At 59.3% G+C, this 18,704-nt stretch overlaps 1 protein-coding gene across 3 annotated transcripts; it reads left to right on the forward strand.

Moving 5' to 3' along the window:
* Positions 1 to 330: 330 nt before the first annotated feature.
* On the forward strand, positions 331 to 18,009 carry ARMC6 (armadillo repeat containing 6). 3 transcript variants are annotated; one of them, XM_064175160.1, is made up of 8 exons: positions 331 to 491; positions 1,613 to 1,765; positions 3,593 to 3,675; positions 7,261 to 7,831; positions 11,409 to 11,554; positions 12,334 to 12,465; positions 15,205 to 15,342; positions 17,429 to 17,655. In XM_064175160.1, the coding sequence occupies exons 1-8, from the start codon at positions 365 to 367 to the stop codon at positions 17,465 to 17,467; spliced, it is 1,389 nt and encodes a 462-aa protein (XP_064031230.1). In that variant the 5' UTR covers positions 331 to 364; the 3' UTR covers positions 17,468 to 17,655. The 3 variants fall into 3 exon arrangements, with proteins under 3 accessions (XP_064031230.1, XP_064031229.1, XP_064031228.1); XM_064175159.1 differs by having other exon boundaries at positions 333 to 491; positions 17,391 to 18,009; XM_064175158.1 differs by having other exon boundaries at positions 335 to 491; positions 17,388 to 18,009.
* Positions 18,010 to 18,704: the final 695 nt, after the last annotated feature.

Consider the following 18,704-nt stretch of genomic DNA (forward strand, 5'->3'; position numbering starts at 1 on the left):
CGGGGCTGGGCGGGGCTGCTCCGCGCATGCGTACTCCGGCGCGGAGAGTCCCCTTTTCCCGCGGCGCTGCTCCGCGCATGCGTACTCCGGCGCGGAGAGTCCCCTTTTCTCGCGGCGCTGCTCCGCGCATGCGTACTCCAGCGCGGAGAGTCCCCTTCCCCGCGGTGCTGCTCTGCGCATGCGTACTCCGGCGCGGAGAGTCCCCTCTTCCCGCGGCGCTGTTCCGCGCATGCGTACTCCGGCGCGGAGAGTCCCCTTTTCCCGCGGTGCTGCTCTGCGCATGCGCACTGAGGCGCCTGGGGTCCTTTTTCGCGCCACGCTTCTGCCTCCCGGGGCTGAGCGGCGCCAGATTCGGCGCAGGCGCATGCGCACTGAGCCGCAGGGAGTGGGCGTACGGCAGCCGCGAAGGGCCCTTTCCCTCAATCCGCGTCTCTTTGTTACGCGGGAGGAGCCCGTCAGGGAGCGGTGCCGCGGACCGGCGAAGAACGGAGGTGGGTTGTGAGGGGAGCGAAGCACCTGGGAGCATCCCCAGCACCCGTCCCCGATTTCTAGGCCCTACTTCGGGGCAGGCTCCTCTGAAAGCGGGAGTGGGCTCCGGCCGGTTGGGCCCGGTGAGAGGGGTGCGGGTGTGAAGCGTGCGGGGGAGCAGGGCCGGCGGCAGGCTGGATGGCTCTGGGCCGTGGTAAGAGCGCCAATGGCAGCCTGGGCTGGCTCAGGAGCAGTGTGGGCAGCAGGACAAGGGAGGTTCTTGTGCCCCTGTGCTCAGCACTGCTCAGGCCACCCCTGGAGTGCTGTGTCCAGTTCTGGGCCCCTGAATTGCAGAGAGCTGTTGAGGTGCTGGAAGGTGTTTGGAGAAGGGTAACAAAGGTGGTGAAAGGCCTGGAACACAAAGCCTGTGAGGAGAGGCTGAGGGAGCTGGGGGTGTGCAGCCTGCAGCAGAAGAGGCTGAGGGCAGAGCTGATTGCTGCCTGCAGCTGCCTGCAGGGAGGCTGTAGCCAGGTGGGGTTGGGCTCTGCTGCCAGGCAGCCAGCAACAGAACAAGGGGACACAGCCTCAAGTTGTGCCGGGGTAGGTCTAGGCTGGATGTTGTTAGGAAGTTGTTGGCAGAGAGAGTGATTGGCATTGGAATGGGCTGCCCAGGGAGGTGGTGGAGGCACCGTGCCTGGAGGTGTTGCAGCCAAGCCTGGCTGGGGCACTGAGTGCCATGGTCTGGTTGACTGGATAGGACTGGGGGATAGGTTGGACTGGCTGAGCTTGGAGCTCTCTTCCAACCTGCTTGATTCTATGATTCTATGAACTGTGGGGCGTGTGGGGGCACTCAGGGCCGTGTGTGTCCGGGCAGGCTCCTGCGGCAGGCGAGGTGTCAGTGTGGCACACACCCATCTGCGGCAGAGCAGCAGCGGCTCCCCCTGCCGTGGCCTCCTTCCTTCTTTTACCTGCTGTATTTCATCCCCTTAAACCAACTCGGTCATCCCCTCCACCGTGTGATTTTGGTCTGGAGTGCTGTGCTTTTTTGCTCTGAAAACCAGAGCCAAGTCCCTTCCCTCTCTTGCTGATGAGCATCAGGACGTTTTGGCAGCAAAATGGACTTGTTGGATGATCTTAATGGCAGGACAAGGAGGTGACCTACCCCAGGCTGGTGAAATGGGATCCAAACAGATTGCTCAGGAGACTTTTGACGATGCAGTGCAAGAAAACATCACAGAATTTGAAATGGAGCCAGAAGAGGCTGTGAGAGAAGCTGTGCAGCAGTTTGAGTCTCAAGGTACTGTAAATCCATCTCCTTTTTGCAGTTGGGTTTGCAGCAGGCTGAGGTTTTGCAGAGCTTCACATTGAAGGGGGACCTGCATGGAAAGGTTGATGAACCTGAGCTGAAAAGAAGCCTTTGTGAAGTGGAACACAGCCACTCTTAATGCTAACCCAGTTTCAGGGAGTAATTATGACTGCAAAACTGCTTGGGGTGAGATTGAAGAGGGGAATTTAGTCAAGGAAATTAAAACTCCTTTTATTTCTTTGTTCCCCAGCTGGAATTGATGCTTTGTTCCAGGAGGCATTTGGCTTTTGCAGCAGAACTTTAGCAAAGCTTCTTCAGTGACATTGGTCAGGGCACAGAGTGTCTGCTTAGCAAGTTTACTGATGACACCAAGCTGGGAGGCTTGGCTGATCCAGCTGCAGGCTGTGCTGCCATCCAGAGAGACTTGGGCAGGCTGAGAGCTGGGCACAGAGGAACCAGATGAAGTTCAGCAAGGACAATTCAAGAAAGATGTTGAGGTGCTGGAACATGTCCAGAGAAGGGCAACAAAGCTGGTGAGGGGCCTGGAGCACAAATCCTATGAGGAGAGGCTGAGGGAGCTGGGCCTGTTTAGCCTGGAGAAGAGGAGGCTCAGAGGTGATCTTATTACTGTCTACAACTACCTGAAGGGGCATTGTAGCCAGGTGGGGGGTGGCCTCTTCTCCCAGGCAACCAGCAATAGAACAAGGGGACACAGTCTCAAGTTGTGCCAGGGCAGGTATAGGCTGGATGTTGTTAGGAAGTTCCTGGCAGAGAGAGTGATTGGCACTGGAATGGGCTGCCCAGGGAGGTGGTGGAGGCACTGTGCCTGGAGGTGTTAAAGAACAGACTGGATGAGGCACTGAGTGCCATGGTCTGGTTGATTGGTTAGGGCTGGGTGCTAGGTTGGACTGGATGATCTTGGAGGTCTCTTCCAACCTGGTTGATTCTATGATTCTATGACAAGTGCAGAGTCTTGCATCTGGGGAGGGATAACAAACTGCAGCAGTACAGGCTGGGAGGTGATCTGTTGGAGAGCAGCCTTGTGGAGAGGGACCTGTGGGTCCTGGTGGCTAACAAGTTCACCATGGCACAGCAGTGGCCAAGAAGGCCAGTGGGAGCCTGGGGTGGATTAGGAGGAGTGTGTCCAGCAGATCAATGGGGGGTTCTCCTCCCTCCTCTACTCTGCCCTGGCCTCATCTTGAATACTGTGTTCAGTTTTGGGCTCCCCAGTTGAAGAGGGACAGGAACTGCTGGAGAGAGTCCAAGAGAGGGCTGTGAGGATGATGAGGGGACTGGAGGGCATGGTTGATGAGGAGAGGCTGAGGGACCTGGGGCTGTTTAGTCTGGAGAAGAGAAGACTGAGAGGGGATCTGATAAATGCTTCTAAGTATCTGAAGGCTGCCAGGAGGGGGGAACAGGCTCTGCTCACTGCTCCCTGGGAGTCAATTGCAGCAAAAGAGATTCCAGCTCAACACAAGGGGAACTTCTTTACTGTAAGGGTCCCAGAGCACTGGAATAGGCTCCCCAGGGAGGTTGTGGAGTCTCCTTCTCTGGAGCCTTTCCAGACATGTCTGGATGTGTTCCTCTGTGATCTCTGTTAGATAGGATTGTCCTGCTCTGGGAGGGGGTTTGGACTCGATGATCTCCTTGGGTCCCTTCCAACCCCTAACACCCTGTAAGCCTGTGAAAGCTTCAGCATCTTTCTGCACTGATCCATTCTGCACAGTGACTTCATCTCCCTCTGCTGTGTTTAACTTGCCAGATTGGAAACCAAGCTCCCCTCACTGACACTAATCTGGGGTTTGTTTTGCCTTCCAGGTGTGGATCTAAGCAACATTGTGAAAGCTGTGAGGCAGCCTGCAGCTGAGAACGGCCAGAGGCAGAAGCATCAGATTCTGCTGGTAGGAAGAAGAGTTTCTCCTGTCTTCTGAGGGGCAGGGTTGTGTAATGTCTCTTCCAACCAAATTGATTGTGGGATTCTGAGTCTGGGAATGGTTGAAGTGATAGGCTGAGGGTAATGAGCGGTGCCTCCTGCTCCTGCCTCTGCCCTGTTTCTCTGTCAGCTCCTCAGCATGCAGCTAATCCTCTCTGTTCTGCCAACTGGGAATCACTTGGAAGTTCAAAGAGCCAACCTGCTCTTCTCAGCAGGAATAGCACAGTGCAGAGTGCTGACATTTCCTTCCTGGCAAATGCAGAGGTTGCCCTTTGGAGCTTAGGAGTGGATTCTGCTGTGAGAGCTGCCCCATCCCAAGAGTCAAGGATCAGTGCTGGGCACAGACCTGTTCAGTGTCTTTATTGATGAAATGGATGAAGGGATTGAGTCTAGCAGCAGTCAGGTTGCAGATGGCAGCAAGCTAGGAGCAGCTGTGGAGCTGTTGGAGGGGAGCAGAGCCCTGCAGAGGGACCTGGCCAGGCTGGATGGGTGGGCAGAGGCCAAGGGGATGAGACTGAACAAGGCTAAGGGCAGGTTCTGCACTTTGGCCACAACAACCCCAAGCAGCACTGCAGGCTGGGGCCAGAGTGGCTGAGAGCAGGCAGGAGGAAAGGGCCCTGGAGGTGCTGGCAGAGAGGAGCTGCAGAGGAGGCAGCAGTGCCCAGGTGGGCAGCAGAGCCAATGGCATCCTGGGCTGGCTCAGGAGCAGTGTGGGCAGCAGGGCAAGGGAGGTTCTTGTGCCCCTGTGCTCAGCACTGCTCAGGCCACCCCTGCAGTGCTGTGTCCAGTTCTGGGCTCCTGCATTGCAGAGAGATGCTGAGGTGCTGGAAGGTGTTTGGAGAAGGGCAGCAAGGCTGGGGAGGGGCCTGGAGCAGAGCCCTGTGAGGAGAGGCTGAGGGAGCTGGGGGGGTGCAGCCTGCAGCAGAGGAGGCTCAGGGCAGAGCTGATTGCTGCCTGCAGCTGCCTGCAGGGAGGCTGTAGCCAGGTGGGGTTGGGCTCTGCTGCCAGGCAGCCAGGGCCAGAAGAAGGGGCCCCAGGCTGAAGCTGTGTCAGGGCAGGTTGAGGCTGGATGTTGTTAGGAAGTTGCTGTCAGAGAGAGTGATTGGCACTGGAATGGGCTGCCCAGGGAGGTGGTGGAGTGGCTGTGGCTGGAGATGTTGCAGCCAAGCCTGGCTGGGGCACTGAGTGCCATGGTCTGGTGGCTGGGTTGGGCTGTTGGAGCTTGGAGCTCTCTCCCAGCCTGGTGAATTCTATGACTCTATCCATTCCAGGTCAGGTTGGTTTGGGCTCTGAGCAACCTGCTTTAGCTGGGGCTGTCCCTGCTGACTGCAGGGGGGTAGGATTGGATGACCTTTGAAGGTCCTTTCCCACCCAAGCCAGTCTGTCACATTTCCTCCTCTCTACTTCCCCAAAGCAGGAGCTGTGCCCTGACACACTCGGGAGCAGGATCCAAGTTCTCCTACTCCTTAACCAGTCAGGGAAGAGAAACTCTTTCTGTCCTGATGTTCTGGGTCATGCTGCTCCCAAAGGAAGTATCTAAAGTCCAGTTAGGAAAAGCCAGAGGAGTTTAAGAGTGATGAACTGGTGGCCTGAGACAGCAGAGATGGTTCTGTCCAACCCACCCTGCTGTAAAGGTCCTTCATAGAATCAAGCAGGTTGGAAGAGACCTCCAAGATCATCCAGCCCAACCTATCCCCCAGCCCTATTCAATCAACCAGACCATGGCACTGAGTGCCTCATCCAGTCTGTTCTTTAACACCTCCAGGCACGGTGCCTCCACCACCTCCCTGGGCAGCCCATTCCAATGCCAATCACTCTCTCTGCCAACAACTTCCTAACAACATCCAGCCTAGACCTGCCCCGGCACAGCTTGAGGCTGTGTCCCCTTGTTCTGTTGCTGCTTGCCTGGCAGCAGAGCCCAACCCCACCTGGCTACAACCTCCCTTCAGGCAGCTGCAGGCAGCAATCAGCTCTGCCCTGAGCCTCCTCTTCTCCAGGCTGCACCCCCCCAGCTCCCTTAACCTCTCCTCATAGGGTTTGTGTTCCAGGCCCCTCACAGCTTTGTCACCCTTCTCTGGACACCTTCCAGCACCTCAACAGCTCTCCTGAATTGAGGGGCCCAGAACTGGACACAGCACTCAAGGTGTGGCCTGAGCAGTGCTGAGCACAGGGGCACAAGAACCTCCCTTGTCCTGCTGCCCACACTGCTCCTGAGCCAGCCCAGGCTGCCATTGGCTCTCTTGGCCACCTGGGCACACTGCTGGCTCATCTCCAGCTACTCTCTATCAGTACCCCCAGGACCCTTTCCTCCTGGCTGCTCTCAGCCACTCTGGCCCCAGCCTGTAGCTGCTTGGGGTTGTTGTGGCCAAAGTGCAGAATCCTGCACTTGGCCTTGTTCAGTCTCATCCCCTTGGCCTCTGCCCACCCATGCAGCCTGGCCAGGTCCCTCTGCAGGGCTCTGCTACCCTCCAACAGCTCCACACCTGCTCCTAGCTTGGTGCCATCTGCAACCTTACTGCTGCTGGACTCAATCCCCTGCTCCAGATCATCAATAAAGATATTGAACAGGACTGGGCCCAGCACTGATCCCTGGGGCACACCACTAGTGCCAGCTGCCAGCTGGCTGTGGCACCATTCACTACCACTGTCTGGGCTCTGCCATCCAGCCAGTTCTTGACCCAGCACAGAGTGAATCTGTCCAAGCCATGAGCTGCCAGCTTGGCCAGGAGCTTCTTGTGGCAGACAGTGTCAAAGGCTTTGCTGCAGTCCAGGTAGACTCCATCCACAGCCTGCCCCACATTCACCAAGAAGGAACCTGATCATAAAAGGAGCTCAGCTTGGTGAGACAGGACCTGCCCTTCCTAAACCCAGCCTAAGGGAATAGCTAAATCAATGGGAGCGACTCCAAAGGGCTGCTCACAGTACCACAGTATCATCAGGGTTGGAAGAGACCTCACAGCTCATCAAGTCCAACCCTTTAGCACAGAGCTCAAGGCCAGACCATGGCACCAAGTGCCACGTCCAGTCCTGCCTTGAACAGCTCCAGGGACGGCGACTCCACCACCTCCCCGGGCAGCCCATTCCAGTGGCCAATGACTCTCTCAGGGAAGAACTTTCTCCTCACCTCCAGCCTAAATCTCCCCTGGCACAGCCTGAGGCTGTGTCCTCTCCTTCTGGTGCTGGCCACCTGAGAGAAGAGAGCAACCTCCTCCTGGCCACAACCTCCCCTCAGGTAGTTGCAGACAGCAATGAGGTCTGCCCTGAGCCTCCTCTTCTCCAGGCTAACCAATCCCAGCTCCCTCAGCCTCTCCTCGTAGGGCTGTGCTCAAGGCCTCTCCCCAGCCTCGTTGCCCTTCTCTGGACATGCTCAAGCATCTCAATGTCCCTCCTAAACTGGGGGGCCCAGAACTGAACACAGCACTCAAGGTGTGGTCTAAGCAGTGCAGAGCACAGGGGCAGAATGACCTCCCTGCTCCTGCTGGCCACACCATTCCTGATTCTCTTATCCCCCTGGCGGTGCAGAGGCTCAGTTAATTCTCCTTCCCTCCTCCAGACCTTGGATGCCCTGGGGGCAGCCGTTGCCGACTCTTCCCTGGCCCAGGTGGCAGAGCAGCTGCAGGTCTTCAGCGAGCAGTGCAAGCAGCAATTGGCCTTCCGCTGCCTGGCCGGGCAGAACGGTGCCTACCCTGTGCTCTTCTCTGCCTGCCACTTGGCTTCGGGAGACAGAGCTACCCTGCTGAAAGCCTTCTCTGCCCTCTCTGCCCTCTTGGACGGGCAGCCAGACCTGCTGGACGCGGCTGGGCAGGAGCTGCTGCTGCGGAGCCTGCGGGAGGGCAGGGAGGACGCGGAGCTGACTCTGGCTGTGCTGCGCTGCCTGCGCCAGGCCTGCCTGAAGCACGAAGGGAACAGGCAGGAGCTGGTGAGAGGAGGAGTCCTGCCCCTGCTGACCGGAGCCATCCTGCAGCACGGGCAGCAGCCCGAGGTGGTGCGGGCGGCCTCGGCGGCGCTCAGGGTGATGACCTTCGACGACGACATCCGAGTGCCCTTCGGCCACGCTCACGACCACGCCAAGATGATCGTGCTGGAGAACGATGGCCTCAGGGTCCTCATCCGGGCTGCCGAAGGTAAAGGGAGCCCTCAGGGTCCCTATGCAGGCTGCCACGGGGTGGGGAGGGAGCCCTGAGGGTCCTCATCCAGGCTGCCAGGGGGTGGGGAGGGAGCCCTGAGGGTCCCTGTGCAGGCTGGCATGGGGGAAGGGAGCCCTGAGGGTCCCTATATAGGCTGGCACGGGGTGAGGAGGGAGCCTTGAGGGTCCCTGTGCAGGCTGGCAGGGGATGGGGAGGGAGCCTTGAGGGTCCTCATCCAGGCTGCAGGGGGAAAGGATGTCTTGAGGGTCCCTGTGCAGGCTGGCAGGGGGGAAGGGAGCTCTGAGGGTCCCTGTGCAGGCTGGCAGGGGGTGAGGAGGGAGCCCTGAGGGTCCCTGTGCAGGCTGGCAGGGTGGGGAGGGAGCCCTGAGAGTCCCTGTGCAGGCTGGCAGGGTGGGGAGGGAGCCCTGAGGGTCCCTGTGCAGGCTGGCAGGGGGGAAGGGAGCCCTGAGGGTCCCTGTGCAGGCTGGCAGGGTGGGAAGGGAGCCCTGAGGGTCCCTGTGCAGGCTGGCAGGGGGTGGGGAGGGAGCCTTGAGGGTCCTCATCCAGGCTGCAGAGGGGAAGGATGTCCTGAGGGTCCCTGTGCAGGCTGGCAGGGGGGGAATGGAGCCCTGAGGGTCTCTGTGCAGGCTGCCGAAGGTAAAGCGAGCCCTGAGGGTCTCTGTGCAGGCTGGCAGGGGGGAAGGGAGCCCTGAGGGTCCCTGTGCAGGCTGCCACGGGGTGGGGAGGGAACCCTGAGGGTCCCTGTGCAGGCTGCCGAAGGTAAAGCGAGCCCTGAGGGTCCCTGTGCAGGCTGGCAGGGGATGGGGAGGGAGCTCTGAGGGTCCCTGTGCAGGCTGGTAGGGGGTGGGGAGGGAGCTCTGAGGGTCCCTGTGCAGGCTGGCAGGGGGGAAGGGAGCCCTGAGGGTCCTCATCCAGGCTGCCGATGGTAAAGGGAGCCCTGAGGGTCCCTGTGCAGGCTGGCAGGGGCAAGGGAGCCCTGAGGGTCCCTATGCAGGCTGGCACGGGGTGAGGAGGGAGCCTTGAGGGTCCCTGTGCAGGCTGGTAGGGGGTGGGGAGGGAGCTCTGAGGGTCCCTGTGCAGGCTGGCAGGGGGGAAGGGAGCTCTGAGGGTCCATATGCAGGCTGGCACGAGGTGAGGAGGGAGCCCTGAGGGTCCCTGTGCAGGCTGGCAGGGGGGAAGGGAGCCCTGAGGGTCCTCATCCAGGCTGCCGATGGTAAAGGGAGCCCTGAGGGTCCCTGTGCAGGCTGGCAGGGGCAAGGGAGCCCTGAGGGTCCCTATGCAGGCTGGCACGGGGTGAGGAGGGAGCCTTGAGGGTCCCCGTGCAGGCTGGCAGGGTGGGGGGAAGGGAGCCCTGAGGATCCTCATCCAGGCTGCAGGGGGGAAGGGAGCCCTGAGGGTCCCTGTGCAGGCTGGCAGGGGGGGAAGGGAGCCCTGAGGGTCCCTGTGCAGGCTGGCACGGGGTGAGGAAGGAGCCCTGAGGGTCCCTGTGCAGGCTGGCACGGGGTGAGGAGGGAGCCCTGAGGGTCCCTGTGCAGGCTGCCGAAGGTAAAGGGAGCCCTGAGGGTCCCTGTGCAGGCTGGCAGGGGATGGGGAGGGAGCCTTGAGGGTCCTCATCCAGGCTGCAGGGGGGAAGGATGTCCTGAGGGTCTCTGTGCAGGCTGCCAGGTGAGAGGGGAGCCCTGAGGGTCCCTTGTGCAGGCTGGCAGGGGGAAAGGGAGCTCTGTGACTGCTGACTCCCAGCCATGGAGTCCTACAGGGTGGGAAATGCCTTTGAGATCATCAAGTCCAACCAGAGTCTGACTCTGCCAAGGCTGGGGCTAACCCATGGCCCTCAGCACCCTATCTGTGAGTCTTAGGATCTCACCAGGGCTGATGATTCAACCCCCACCCTGTTCTAGGCCTTGACAACCCTTTCAGTGAAGGAATTGTTCCTCATGTCCAACCTCAACCTCTCCTGGGGCAACTTGAGGCTGTTTCATCTTGTCCTGTCTCTTGGTCCTTAGAAGAGGCCAAACCCCACCTGGCTCTAGCCTCCTTTTAGGGAGAGCAATCAGGACTCCCCTCAGGCTCCTTTTCTCCTGGCTGCACAACCCCAACTCCCTCAGCTGCTCCTCAGAAGATTTGTTCTCTAAACCCTTCATGAGCTTTATTGCCCTTTTGGACCCACATTGTCCCTTCCTGGAGCCAAAAGCACTCCACTGCTGCTTTCTGGTCTCAGCCCTGCTCTGTTGTAACTCAGAGCTTCCCAGAGATGATCCAGAAAGTCCTCTCTAAACCAATCTCTAATTCTTTTGAGGCTGTAGTGTGCCTGGAGAGAGGAAAATGCCTGCTCCAGAGGTTACAGTATCACCAAGGCTGGAAGAGACCTCACAGCTCATCAAGTCCAAGCCTTTAGCACAGAGCTCAAGGCCAGACCATGGCACCAAGTGCCACGTCCAGTCCTGCCTTGAACAGCTCCAGGGACGGCGACTCCACCACCTCCCCGGGCAGCCCATTCCAGTGGCCAATGACTCTCTCAGGGAAGAACTTTCTCCTCACCTCCAGCCTAAATCTCCCCTGGCACAGCCTGAGGCTGTGTCCTCTCGTTCTGGTGCTGGCCACCTGAGAGAAGAGAGCAACCTCCTCCTGGCCACAACCTCCCCTCAGGTAGTTGCAGACAGCAATGAGGTCTGCCCTGAGCCTCCTCTTCTCCAGGCTAACCAATCCCAGCTCCCTCAGCCTCTCCTCGTAGGGCTGTGCTCAAGGCCTCTCCCCAGCCTCGTTGCCCTTCTCTGGACATGCTCAAGCATCTCAATGTCCCTCCTAAACTGGGGGGCCCAGAACTGAACACAGCACTCAAGGTGAGGTCTAACCAGTGCAGAGTACAGGGGCAGAATGACCTCCCTGCTCCTGCTGGCCACACCATTGCTGATGCAGGCCAGGATGCCACTGGCTCTCTTGGCCACCTGGGCACACTGCTGGCTCATGTTCAGGTGGGTATCAATCAGCACCCCCAGATCCCTCTCTGTCTGGCTGCTCTCAGCCACTCTGACCCCAGCCTGTATCTCTGCATGGGGTTGCTGTGGCCAAAGTGCAGCACCCTGCACTTGGAGCTATTGAACTCCATCCCCTTGGGCTCTGCCCATCTGTCCAGGCAGTCAAGGTCCTGCTGCAGAGCCCTTCTGCCCTCCAGCCCAGCCACATCTGCCCCCAGCTTGGTGTCATCTGCACACTTGCTGATGACTGACTCCCTGCCCTCATCCAGATCATCTGTGAAGATGTTAAAGAGGATGGGGCCCAGCACTGGTGATTGCCAGAGCTGCTTGCACTGGGAGGTGTTTTCCAGCCCAGTGCAGGTTTACAGACACATTGCCCTCTGCTTCCTTGCCAAGGGAGAGAGATCTGCCTCTGCCTGGAGAGGGTGAGCAGGGCACCATGCCTGCTGCTGTGATGCACCAGTGAAATCCAGTCCTGTTTGGTTGGTAATGGAGCAGAACAAAGCAGCCTGGCTCTGCAGTGCTGCTCTTTGCCCCTGGCTACTCCATCCCTCTCCTCCCTCCTCTCTCCTCTGCAGCCTTCAGGGACAACTCTGGGGTTCTCAGCGAGCTCTGTGCCACCCTTTCTCGGCTCTCTGTCAGGAATGAGTTCTGCCAAGACATTGTGGACCTTGGAGGCTTGAACCTCATGGTGTCCCTGCTGGCTGACTGCATCGACCACCCGGTGAGTGCCTGGGGAGCAGAGAGTGGCTCAGGTTGGAAGTGACCTCACAGATCATCCACTCCAACCCCCAGCCATGGGCAGGGAACACCTCTTGCTAGCCCAGGTTGCTCAAGGCCTCATCCAGCCTGGCCTTGAACACCAAAGCCTCCCTGGGCAGCCTCTCACCACCTCCTACTGAAGAACTTCTCCCTCAGCTCCAGGCTCACCCTGCTCTGCCTCAGCTTCAAACCATTCCCCCTTAGCCTCTCTCCACACACCCTCAGGAGATGTCCCTCTGCAGCTTTCCTGCAGGGTCCCTGCTGATTGAAAGTGAGATGTCTGGAGAGGAGAAGGCTCCCAGGTGACCTTATTGTGACCTTTCAGTATCTTAAGGGGGCCTACAAGAGAGCTGGGGAGGGACTTTTTAGGCTGTCAGGGAGTGATAGGACTGGGGGGGATGGAACAAAGCTGGAAATGGGGAGACTCAGCCTGGATGTGAGGAAGAAGTTGTTCAGCATGAGAGTGCTGAGAGCCTGGCAGGGGTTGCCCAGGGAGGTGTTTAAGGCCAGGCTGGATGAAGCTGTGCCCAGCTTGATCTAGTGTGAGGTGTCCCTGGACACGACAGGGGGGTTGGAGCTGAATGATCCTTGTGCTCCCCTTCCTGATTCAATGTGAGTGATGCTGTCCAGAACTGAGAGTGCAGCTGTTTGCATGGAGCTGCTGGGAGGTGTTGTGGTTGGCTTTCCAGCCTGTGAAAGGCTCTCTGAGCTGGTTTTGTTCCCCTGGGGGGGGCGCTGCAGGACGTGGTGAGGCAGGTGCTGAGTGCCCTCCGAGCGGTGGCAGGGAACGACGACGTCAAAGATGCCATCGTCAGTGCTGGAGCCACAGACCTCATAGTGCTTGCTGTCAGCCACCACCTGGGCAACCCTCAGGTATGCACCTAACTGGGGCTTGGACTGTGGAATGGAGCAGTGCAGGGAACCAAGCCACAGCCTGGCTGGGAGTGGTGCTCAGCAGAGTTGTTCTGAGTGCAGCTGCTGAAGGACTGCAGCTGGGGGATGCTGTCAAGCTTTAACAGCCTGGTGTGGGAGGGGGAAGTTCACAGTACCACAGTATCACAGTATCACCAAGGTTGGAAGAGACCTCACAGCTCATCAAGTCCAACCCTTTAGCACAGAGCTCAAGGCCAGACCATGGCACCAAGTGCCACGTCCAGTCCTGCCTTGAACAGCTCCAGGGACGGCGACTCCACCACCTCCCCGGGCAGCCCATTCCAGTGGCCAATGACTCTCTCAGGGAAGAACTTTCTCCTCACCTCCAGCCTAAATCTCCCCTGGCACAGCCTGAGGCTGTGTCCTCTCGTTCTGGTGCTGGCCACCTGAGAGAAGAGAGCAACCTCCTCCTGGCCACAACCTCCCCTCAGGTAGTTGCAGACAGCAATGAGGTCTGCCCTGAGCCTCCTCTTCTCCAGGCTAACCAATCCCAGCTCCCTCAGCCTCTCCTCGTAGGGCTGTGCTCAAGGCCTCTCCCCAGCCTCGTTGCCCTTCTCTGGACACACTCAAGCATCTCAATGTCCCTCCTAAACTGGGGGGCCCAGAACTGAACACAGCACTCAAGGTGTGGTCTAAGCAGTGCAGAGTACAGGGGCAGAATGACCTCCCTGCTCCTGCTGGCCACACCATTGCTGATGCAGGCCAGGATGCCACTGGCTCTCTTGGCCACCTGGGCACACGGCAACAGCCACCCCAGATAAGGCAACAGCCACCTGCTGGCTCATGTTCAGGTGGGTATCAATCAGCACCCCCAGATCCCTTTCTGTTTGGCTCAGGGAAGAACTTTCTCCTCACCTCCAGCCTTAATTTCCCCTGGCACAGCCTGAGGCTGTGTCCTCTTGTTCTGGTGCTGGCCACCTGAGAGAAGAGAGCAACCTCCTCCTGGCCACAACCTCCCCTCAGGTAGTTGCAGACAGCAATAAGTTCACCCCTGAGCCTCCTTCTCCAGGCTAACCAATCCCAGTTCCTTGGGTGAATGCTTGTGTGAAGATCTGTTCACTTTATTAGCTCTCTTTCTTGTTCCTGGATCATAGAATCCCAGATTGGGTTGGGTTGGAAGGGACCTTAAAGATCATCCAGTTCCAACCCTCCAGCCACGGGCAGGGACACCTCCCACCAGCCCAGCTTGCTCTAGGCTCCATCTAACATGGCCTTGGACACTTCCAGGCTTGCATCCTCCACAGCCTCTCTGGGCAGCCTGTTCCAGTGCTTCAGCACCCTCCTGGGGAGGAATTTCCTCCTCATGTCTCCTCTCAATCCAGCTCCTTCCAGTCTGCAGCCATCAGCTCTTGTCCTGTCATTGCAGGGCTCTGTACATACTCCCCCCCAGCTCTCCTGTAGCTTCTTCAAGCACTGGCAGGCAGCTCCAAGGTCTCTCTGCAGCCTTCTCCAGGCTGAACAACTCCCAACTGCCTCAGCCTGGCCTCACAGCAGAGGTGCTTCACCCTCTGATCATCTCCATGGCCTCTGGACCCACTCTAACAGTTCCATGTCCTCTTTATAAGTAGGGGGGGACGACTCCAGAGCTGGACACAGGACTTCAGAGGAGGTCTCAGCAAAGCTGGAGCAGAGAGCAGAATCCCCTCCCTGCACCTGCTGCTCCACACTGCTGGGGATCAGATGGATTTTGGAGGCAGGCTGGAGAGCAGCCAAACAGAGAGGGATCTGGGGGTGCTGATTGATACCCACCTGAACATGAGCCAGCAGTGTGCCCAGGTGGCCAAGAGAGCCAGTGGCAGACCTTGACCTCCTGGACAGATGGGCAGAGGCCAAGGGGATGGAGTTCAATAGCTCCAAGTGCAGGGTGCTGCACTTTGGCCACAGCAACCCCATGTAGAGATACAGGCTGGGGTCAGAGTGGCTGAGAGCAGCCAGACAGAGAGGGATCTGGGGGTGCTGATTGATACCCGCCTGAACATGAGCCAGCAGTGTGCCCAGGTGGCCAAGAGAGCCAGTGGCATCCTGGCCTGCATCAGCAATGGTGTGGCCAGCAGGAGCAGGGAGGTCATTCTGCCCCTGTACTCTGCACTGCTTAGACCACACCTTGAGTGCTGTGTTCAGTTCTGGGCCCCCCAGTTTAGGAGGGACATTGAGATGCTTGAGCGTGTCCAGAGAAGGGCAACGAGGCTGGGGAGAGGCCTTGAGCACAGCCCTACGAGGAGAGGCTGAGGGAGCTGGGATTGGTTAGCCTGGAGAAGAGGAGGCTCAGGGGAGACCTCATTGCTGTCTGCAACTACCTGAGGGGAGGTTGTGGCCAGGAGGAGGTTGCTCTCTTCTCTCAGGTGGCCAGCACCAGAACGAGAGGACACAGCCTCAGGCTGTGCCAGGGGAGATTTAGGCTGGAGGTGAGGAGAAAGTTCTTCCCTGAGAGAGTCATTGGCCACTGGAATGGGCTGCCCGGGGAGGTGGTGGAGTCGCCGTCCCTGGAGCTGTTCAAGGCAGGACTGGACGTGGCACTTGGTGCCATGGTCTGGCCTTGAGCTCTGTGCTAAAGGGTTGGACTTGATGAGCTGTGAGGTCTCTTCCAACCTTGGTGATACTGTGAAATACTTTTGGTGCTCCTCTGCAGGCAGTGAGTTTGTTTGTGTCTCCCCCCCCCTCCCTTTTCTTGTCCTGCAGATCTGTGAGCAGGGCTGTGCTGCCCTCTGCATGCTGGCTCTGCGCAAGCCTGAGAACTGCCACATCATCATGGAGGGTGGAGGGGCCCTGGCAGCTCTGCAGGCCATGAAAGCACATCCCCGGGAAGTGGCTGTCCAGGTACCTGCCTCAGAGCACCTCCTGGTGGCCCCTCGCAGGGTGCCTGGGGCTGTGCTCGCTGCTGGGTTGGGATCTGGAGGCTTAGCTTAGCAGACAAGAAAGGCTCTGAGTGCCTTGGGAGGGCAGCATGGGTGCAAGAGTCCTTCCAGCTCTCACTGCTGCAGAGGAGGGCTTCAAACCCACCTGAAGTCAGATCCAAACAGCTGTGGGGTGCTGCTCTTCCAGGCACCACTCCTCTTCCTGCTCCTCCAAAGAGCAGGATGAGGATGGGCTCCTTCAGCCCCAGGCTGTGCTGGGATGTTGTGTCTCTGCAGGAGACAAGAACACTTCTTCTCCAGAGTCTGATCAAACACCTGCACAGCAAGGGCTTCACCTCTGGCTGCTTCTGCAAGCCTCAGGGGCCACTTTGTGGCCACTTTGTGCTCAAACAGAGTAGTAAAACCCCTTCCAGAATGGCCTCTGGAAGAGCAGCTTAAGTTGGGTGTCAGGGAAGGAGCCTGGAACAGCCTAAAGAGGGTGGGAAGAGGAGTTTGGTCTAATGGAAGAGTTGTGGGATAGCATTATCTAAAGGGTTTGGTGCTGCCCTGGCTGGGCTCAGAGGGGGGCTGGGCTCAGAGGGGGGCTGGGCTGGGCTGTGAGGGGTCCTGGGCTCAGAGGGGGGCTGGGCTGGGCTGTGAGGGGTCCTGGGCTCAGAGGGAGGCTGGGCTGGGCTGTGAGGGGTCCTGGGCTCAGAGGGAGGCTGGGCTGGGCTGTGAGGGGTCCTGGGCTCAGAGGGAGGCTGGGCTGGGCTGTGAGGGGTCCTGGGCTCAGAGGGGGGCTGGGCTGGGCTGTGAGGGGTCCTGGGCTCAGAGGGAGGCTGGGCTGGGCTGTGAGGGGTCCTGGGCTCAGAGGGAGGCTGGGCTGGGCTGTGAGGGGTCCTGGGCTCAGAGGGGGGCTGGGCTGGCTGTGAGGGGTCCTGGGCTCAGAGGGGGGCTGGACTGGGCTGTGATGGGTCCTGGGCTCAGAGGGGGGCTGGGCTGTGAGGGGTCCTGGGTTCAGAGGGGTCCTGGGCTGTGCTTGAGGGGTCCTGGGCTGTGCTTGAGGGGTCCTGGGCTGTGCTTGAGGGGTCCTGGGCTGTGCTTGAGGGGTCCTGGGCTGTGCTTGAGGGGTCCTGGGGGCCCTTAGAGAAGCAGGAGGTTTTGTTGTCCAAACCTGAAGGAGAGCTACCAGCCACAGCAGCTCGCATTTGGTCACCTAGAAAAGCTTGAGGGCAGCTCTGCCCTGTGTGTGCCACCACCCTGCGTGGCAGAGCTTTCCCCCAAGACCCCTGACCCCTCTCCTCCTCCCCCTCTCTCCCTCCTCCTCCCCCTCTCTCCCTCCTCCTCCCCCTCTCTCCCTCCTCCTCCCCCTCTCTCCCTCCTCCTCCCCCTCTCTCCCTCCTCCTCCCCCTCTCTCCCTCCTCCTGCCCCTCTCTCCCTCCTCCTCCCCCTCTCTCCCTCCTCCTCCCCCTCTCTCCCTCCTCCTCCCCCTCTCTCCCTCCTCCTCCCCCTCTCTCCCTCCTCCTCCCCCTCTCTCCCTCCTCCTCCCCCTCTCTCCCTCCTCCTCCCCCTCTCTCCCTCCTCCTCCCCCTCTCTCCCTCCTCCTCCCCCTCTCTCCCTCCTCCTCCCCCTCTCTCCCTCCTCCTCCCCCTCTCTCCCTGCTCCTCCCCCTCTCTCCCTGCTCCTGCCTCTCTCTCCCTCCTCCTGCCCCTCTCTCCCTCCTCCTCCCCCTCTCTCCCTCCTCCTCCCCCTCTCTCCCTCCTCCTCCCCCCTCTCTTCCTCCTCCTACTCTCTCTCTCCTTCCTCCTCCCCTCTCTCCCTCCTCCTCCCCCTCTCTCCCTCCTCCTGCCCCTCTCTCCCTCCTCCTGCCCCTCTCTCCCTCCTCCTGCCCCTCTCACCCTCCTCCTGCCCCTCTCTCCCTCCTCCTGCCCCTCTCTCCCTCCTCCTGCCCCTCTCTCCCTCCTCCTGCCCCTCTCTCCCTCCTCCTCCCCCTCTCTCCCTCCTCCTCCCCCCCTCTCCCTCTCCCAGAAGCAGGCCTGCATGCTGATCCGCAACCTGGTGTCCCGCAGCCGAGACTTCTCCCAGCCCATCCTGGCGATGGGAGCTGAGGACCTGATCACAGAAGCTCGTGCAGCACACAGGGACTGCGACGACGTGGCCAGAGCTGCTCTCAGGGATCTTGGCTGCAAAGTGGAGCTCAGAGAGCTGTGGACAGGCCAGAAAGGGAGCCTGGCTCAGTGAGTCGTCCCTCTGAGGAGCTTCCAGACGTGCCTGAAGCCAGAGGGAGCAAACAGTGGCATGGATTAAGCTGTAGCTGCCTTGAACTGGAATGTCTGAAGCAAGTGCCTGGCTTCAGGCTGCAGAGGACTCTTTCCTTGGGAGCTTCAGCTGAAATGGCTTTCTGCACTCACAGGCTGCAAACCAACTGTGTGGTAACCATCCCTGCATCAGCTAGAGCCTGAAGATGCTCTGCTCCCTCTGTTCCTTGTGGCCAGGACTGGCCTGCTCCCACCTGCTCTGCTCTCCATGGCAAAAGTGGCTCACTCCTGATGGTACCACTGCAGCTGGTCCTGCTCTCTTCCTCTGCCTGTGGAGGTTGCAACCCCATTGGGAACAGGAGGGCTGAGGAAGAATCCCCTTGTGGTTTGGATGTGTTCTGTCCTGCTGCCTGTTCTTTTACTGCTGCCTGTTCTTTTACTGCTGCCTGTTCTTTTACTGCTGCCCATGTGCTGTGCTGCTGCTTGGTTTGGGATTTTCAGCCAACCTAACATTTGAAACAAAGGCCAAGTGAGGGATTTGGGCTAAGGTGGCCCAGAGCAACATCCTCAGGGGTGTTGCACTTTGCAGCCAGGAGAAAAGTTCATGCACTCCTTCAGTGAGATGAGCAGGTTGTGGGGCTGGGAGTGAGGGTGATGCTTTCAAAAGGGGCACTGGGCAATCCCAGGCTTTGGTTGTCTCAGCAGGGCCTCCCTGCACCCAGGAGTGATGAAGGTGATGAAGAGGCTGTGTGCATGCTGGACTGATGACAGCTGTGGAACTGGGGGGAGGGGGGGAGCAAAGCAGGAGTTTGAAGCATCCAGAAAGGTTCTGAAGTGTCAGCTAAAGGCTTCTGTGTGCCCCTGATCCCTGCTGGGCTGTGTTGTTACCAGCTCTGCTCTGGTGCTGAAGCTTCTTCTTGCTGCTGTTGTACTCCAGTGGCTGTGTCCTAGGCTCAAACCATGTTAACCATCCTCGTGGAGAAGGGGGGTGGGCTCCTCGTGGGAGCCTTTCTGCCCAAGGAGAAGAAAGGTGATGGAATGCCTCTGTGCTGTGGTTGTCAGTAAAGCCTCCTGCAGCCCTGTGCTC

Source organism: Pogoniulus pusillus, chromosome 41, assembly GCF_015220805.1.
Source record: "Pogoniulus pusillus isolate bPogPus1 chromosome 41, bPogPus1.pri, whole genome shotgun sequence".
Taxonomy (NCBI): Eukaryota; Metazoa; Chordata; class Aves; order Piciformes; family Lybiidae; genus Pogoniulus; species Pogoniulus pusillus.

Excerpts from the sequence above, each read along its gene's own strand:
- ARMC6 (XM_064175158.1), top strand. The coding sequence starts at position 365 with ATGCGCACTGAGCCGCAGGGAGTGGGCGTACGGCAGCCGCGAAGGGCC. Across the intron at positions 1,766-3,592 it reads GCAGCAGTTTGAGTCTCAAG|GTGTGGATCTAAGCAACATT; the intron begins GTACTGTAAATC and ends TTTGCCTTCCAG. Across the intron at positions 11,555-12,333 it reads CTGACTGCATCGACCACCCG|GACGTGGTGAGGCAGGTGCT; the intron begins GTGAGTGCCTGG and ends GGGGCGCTGCAG.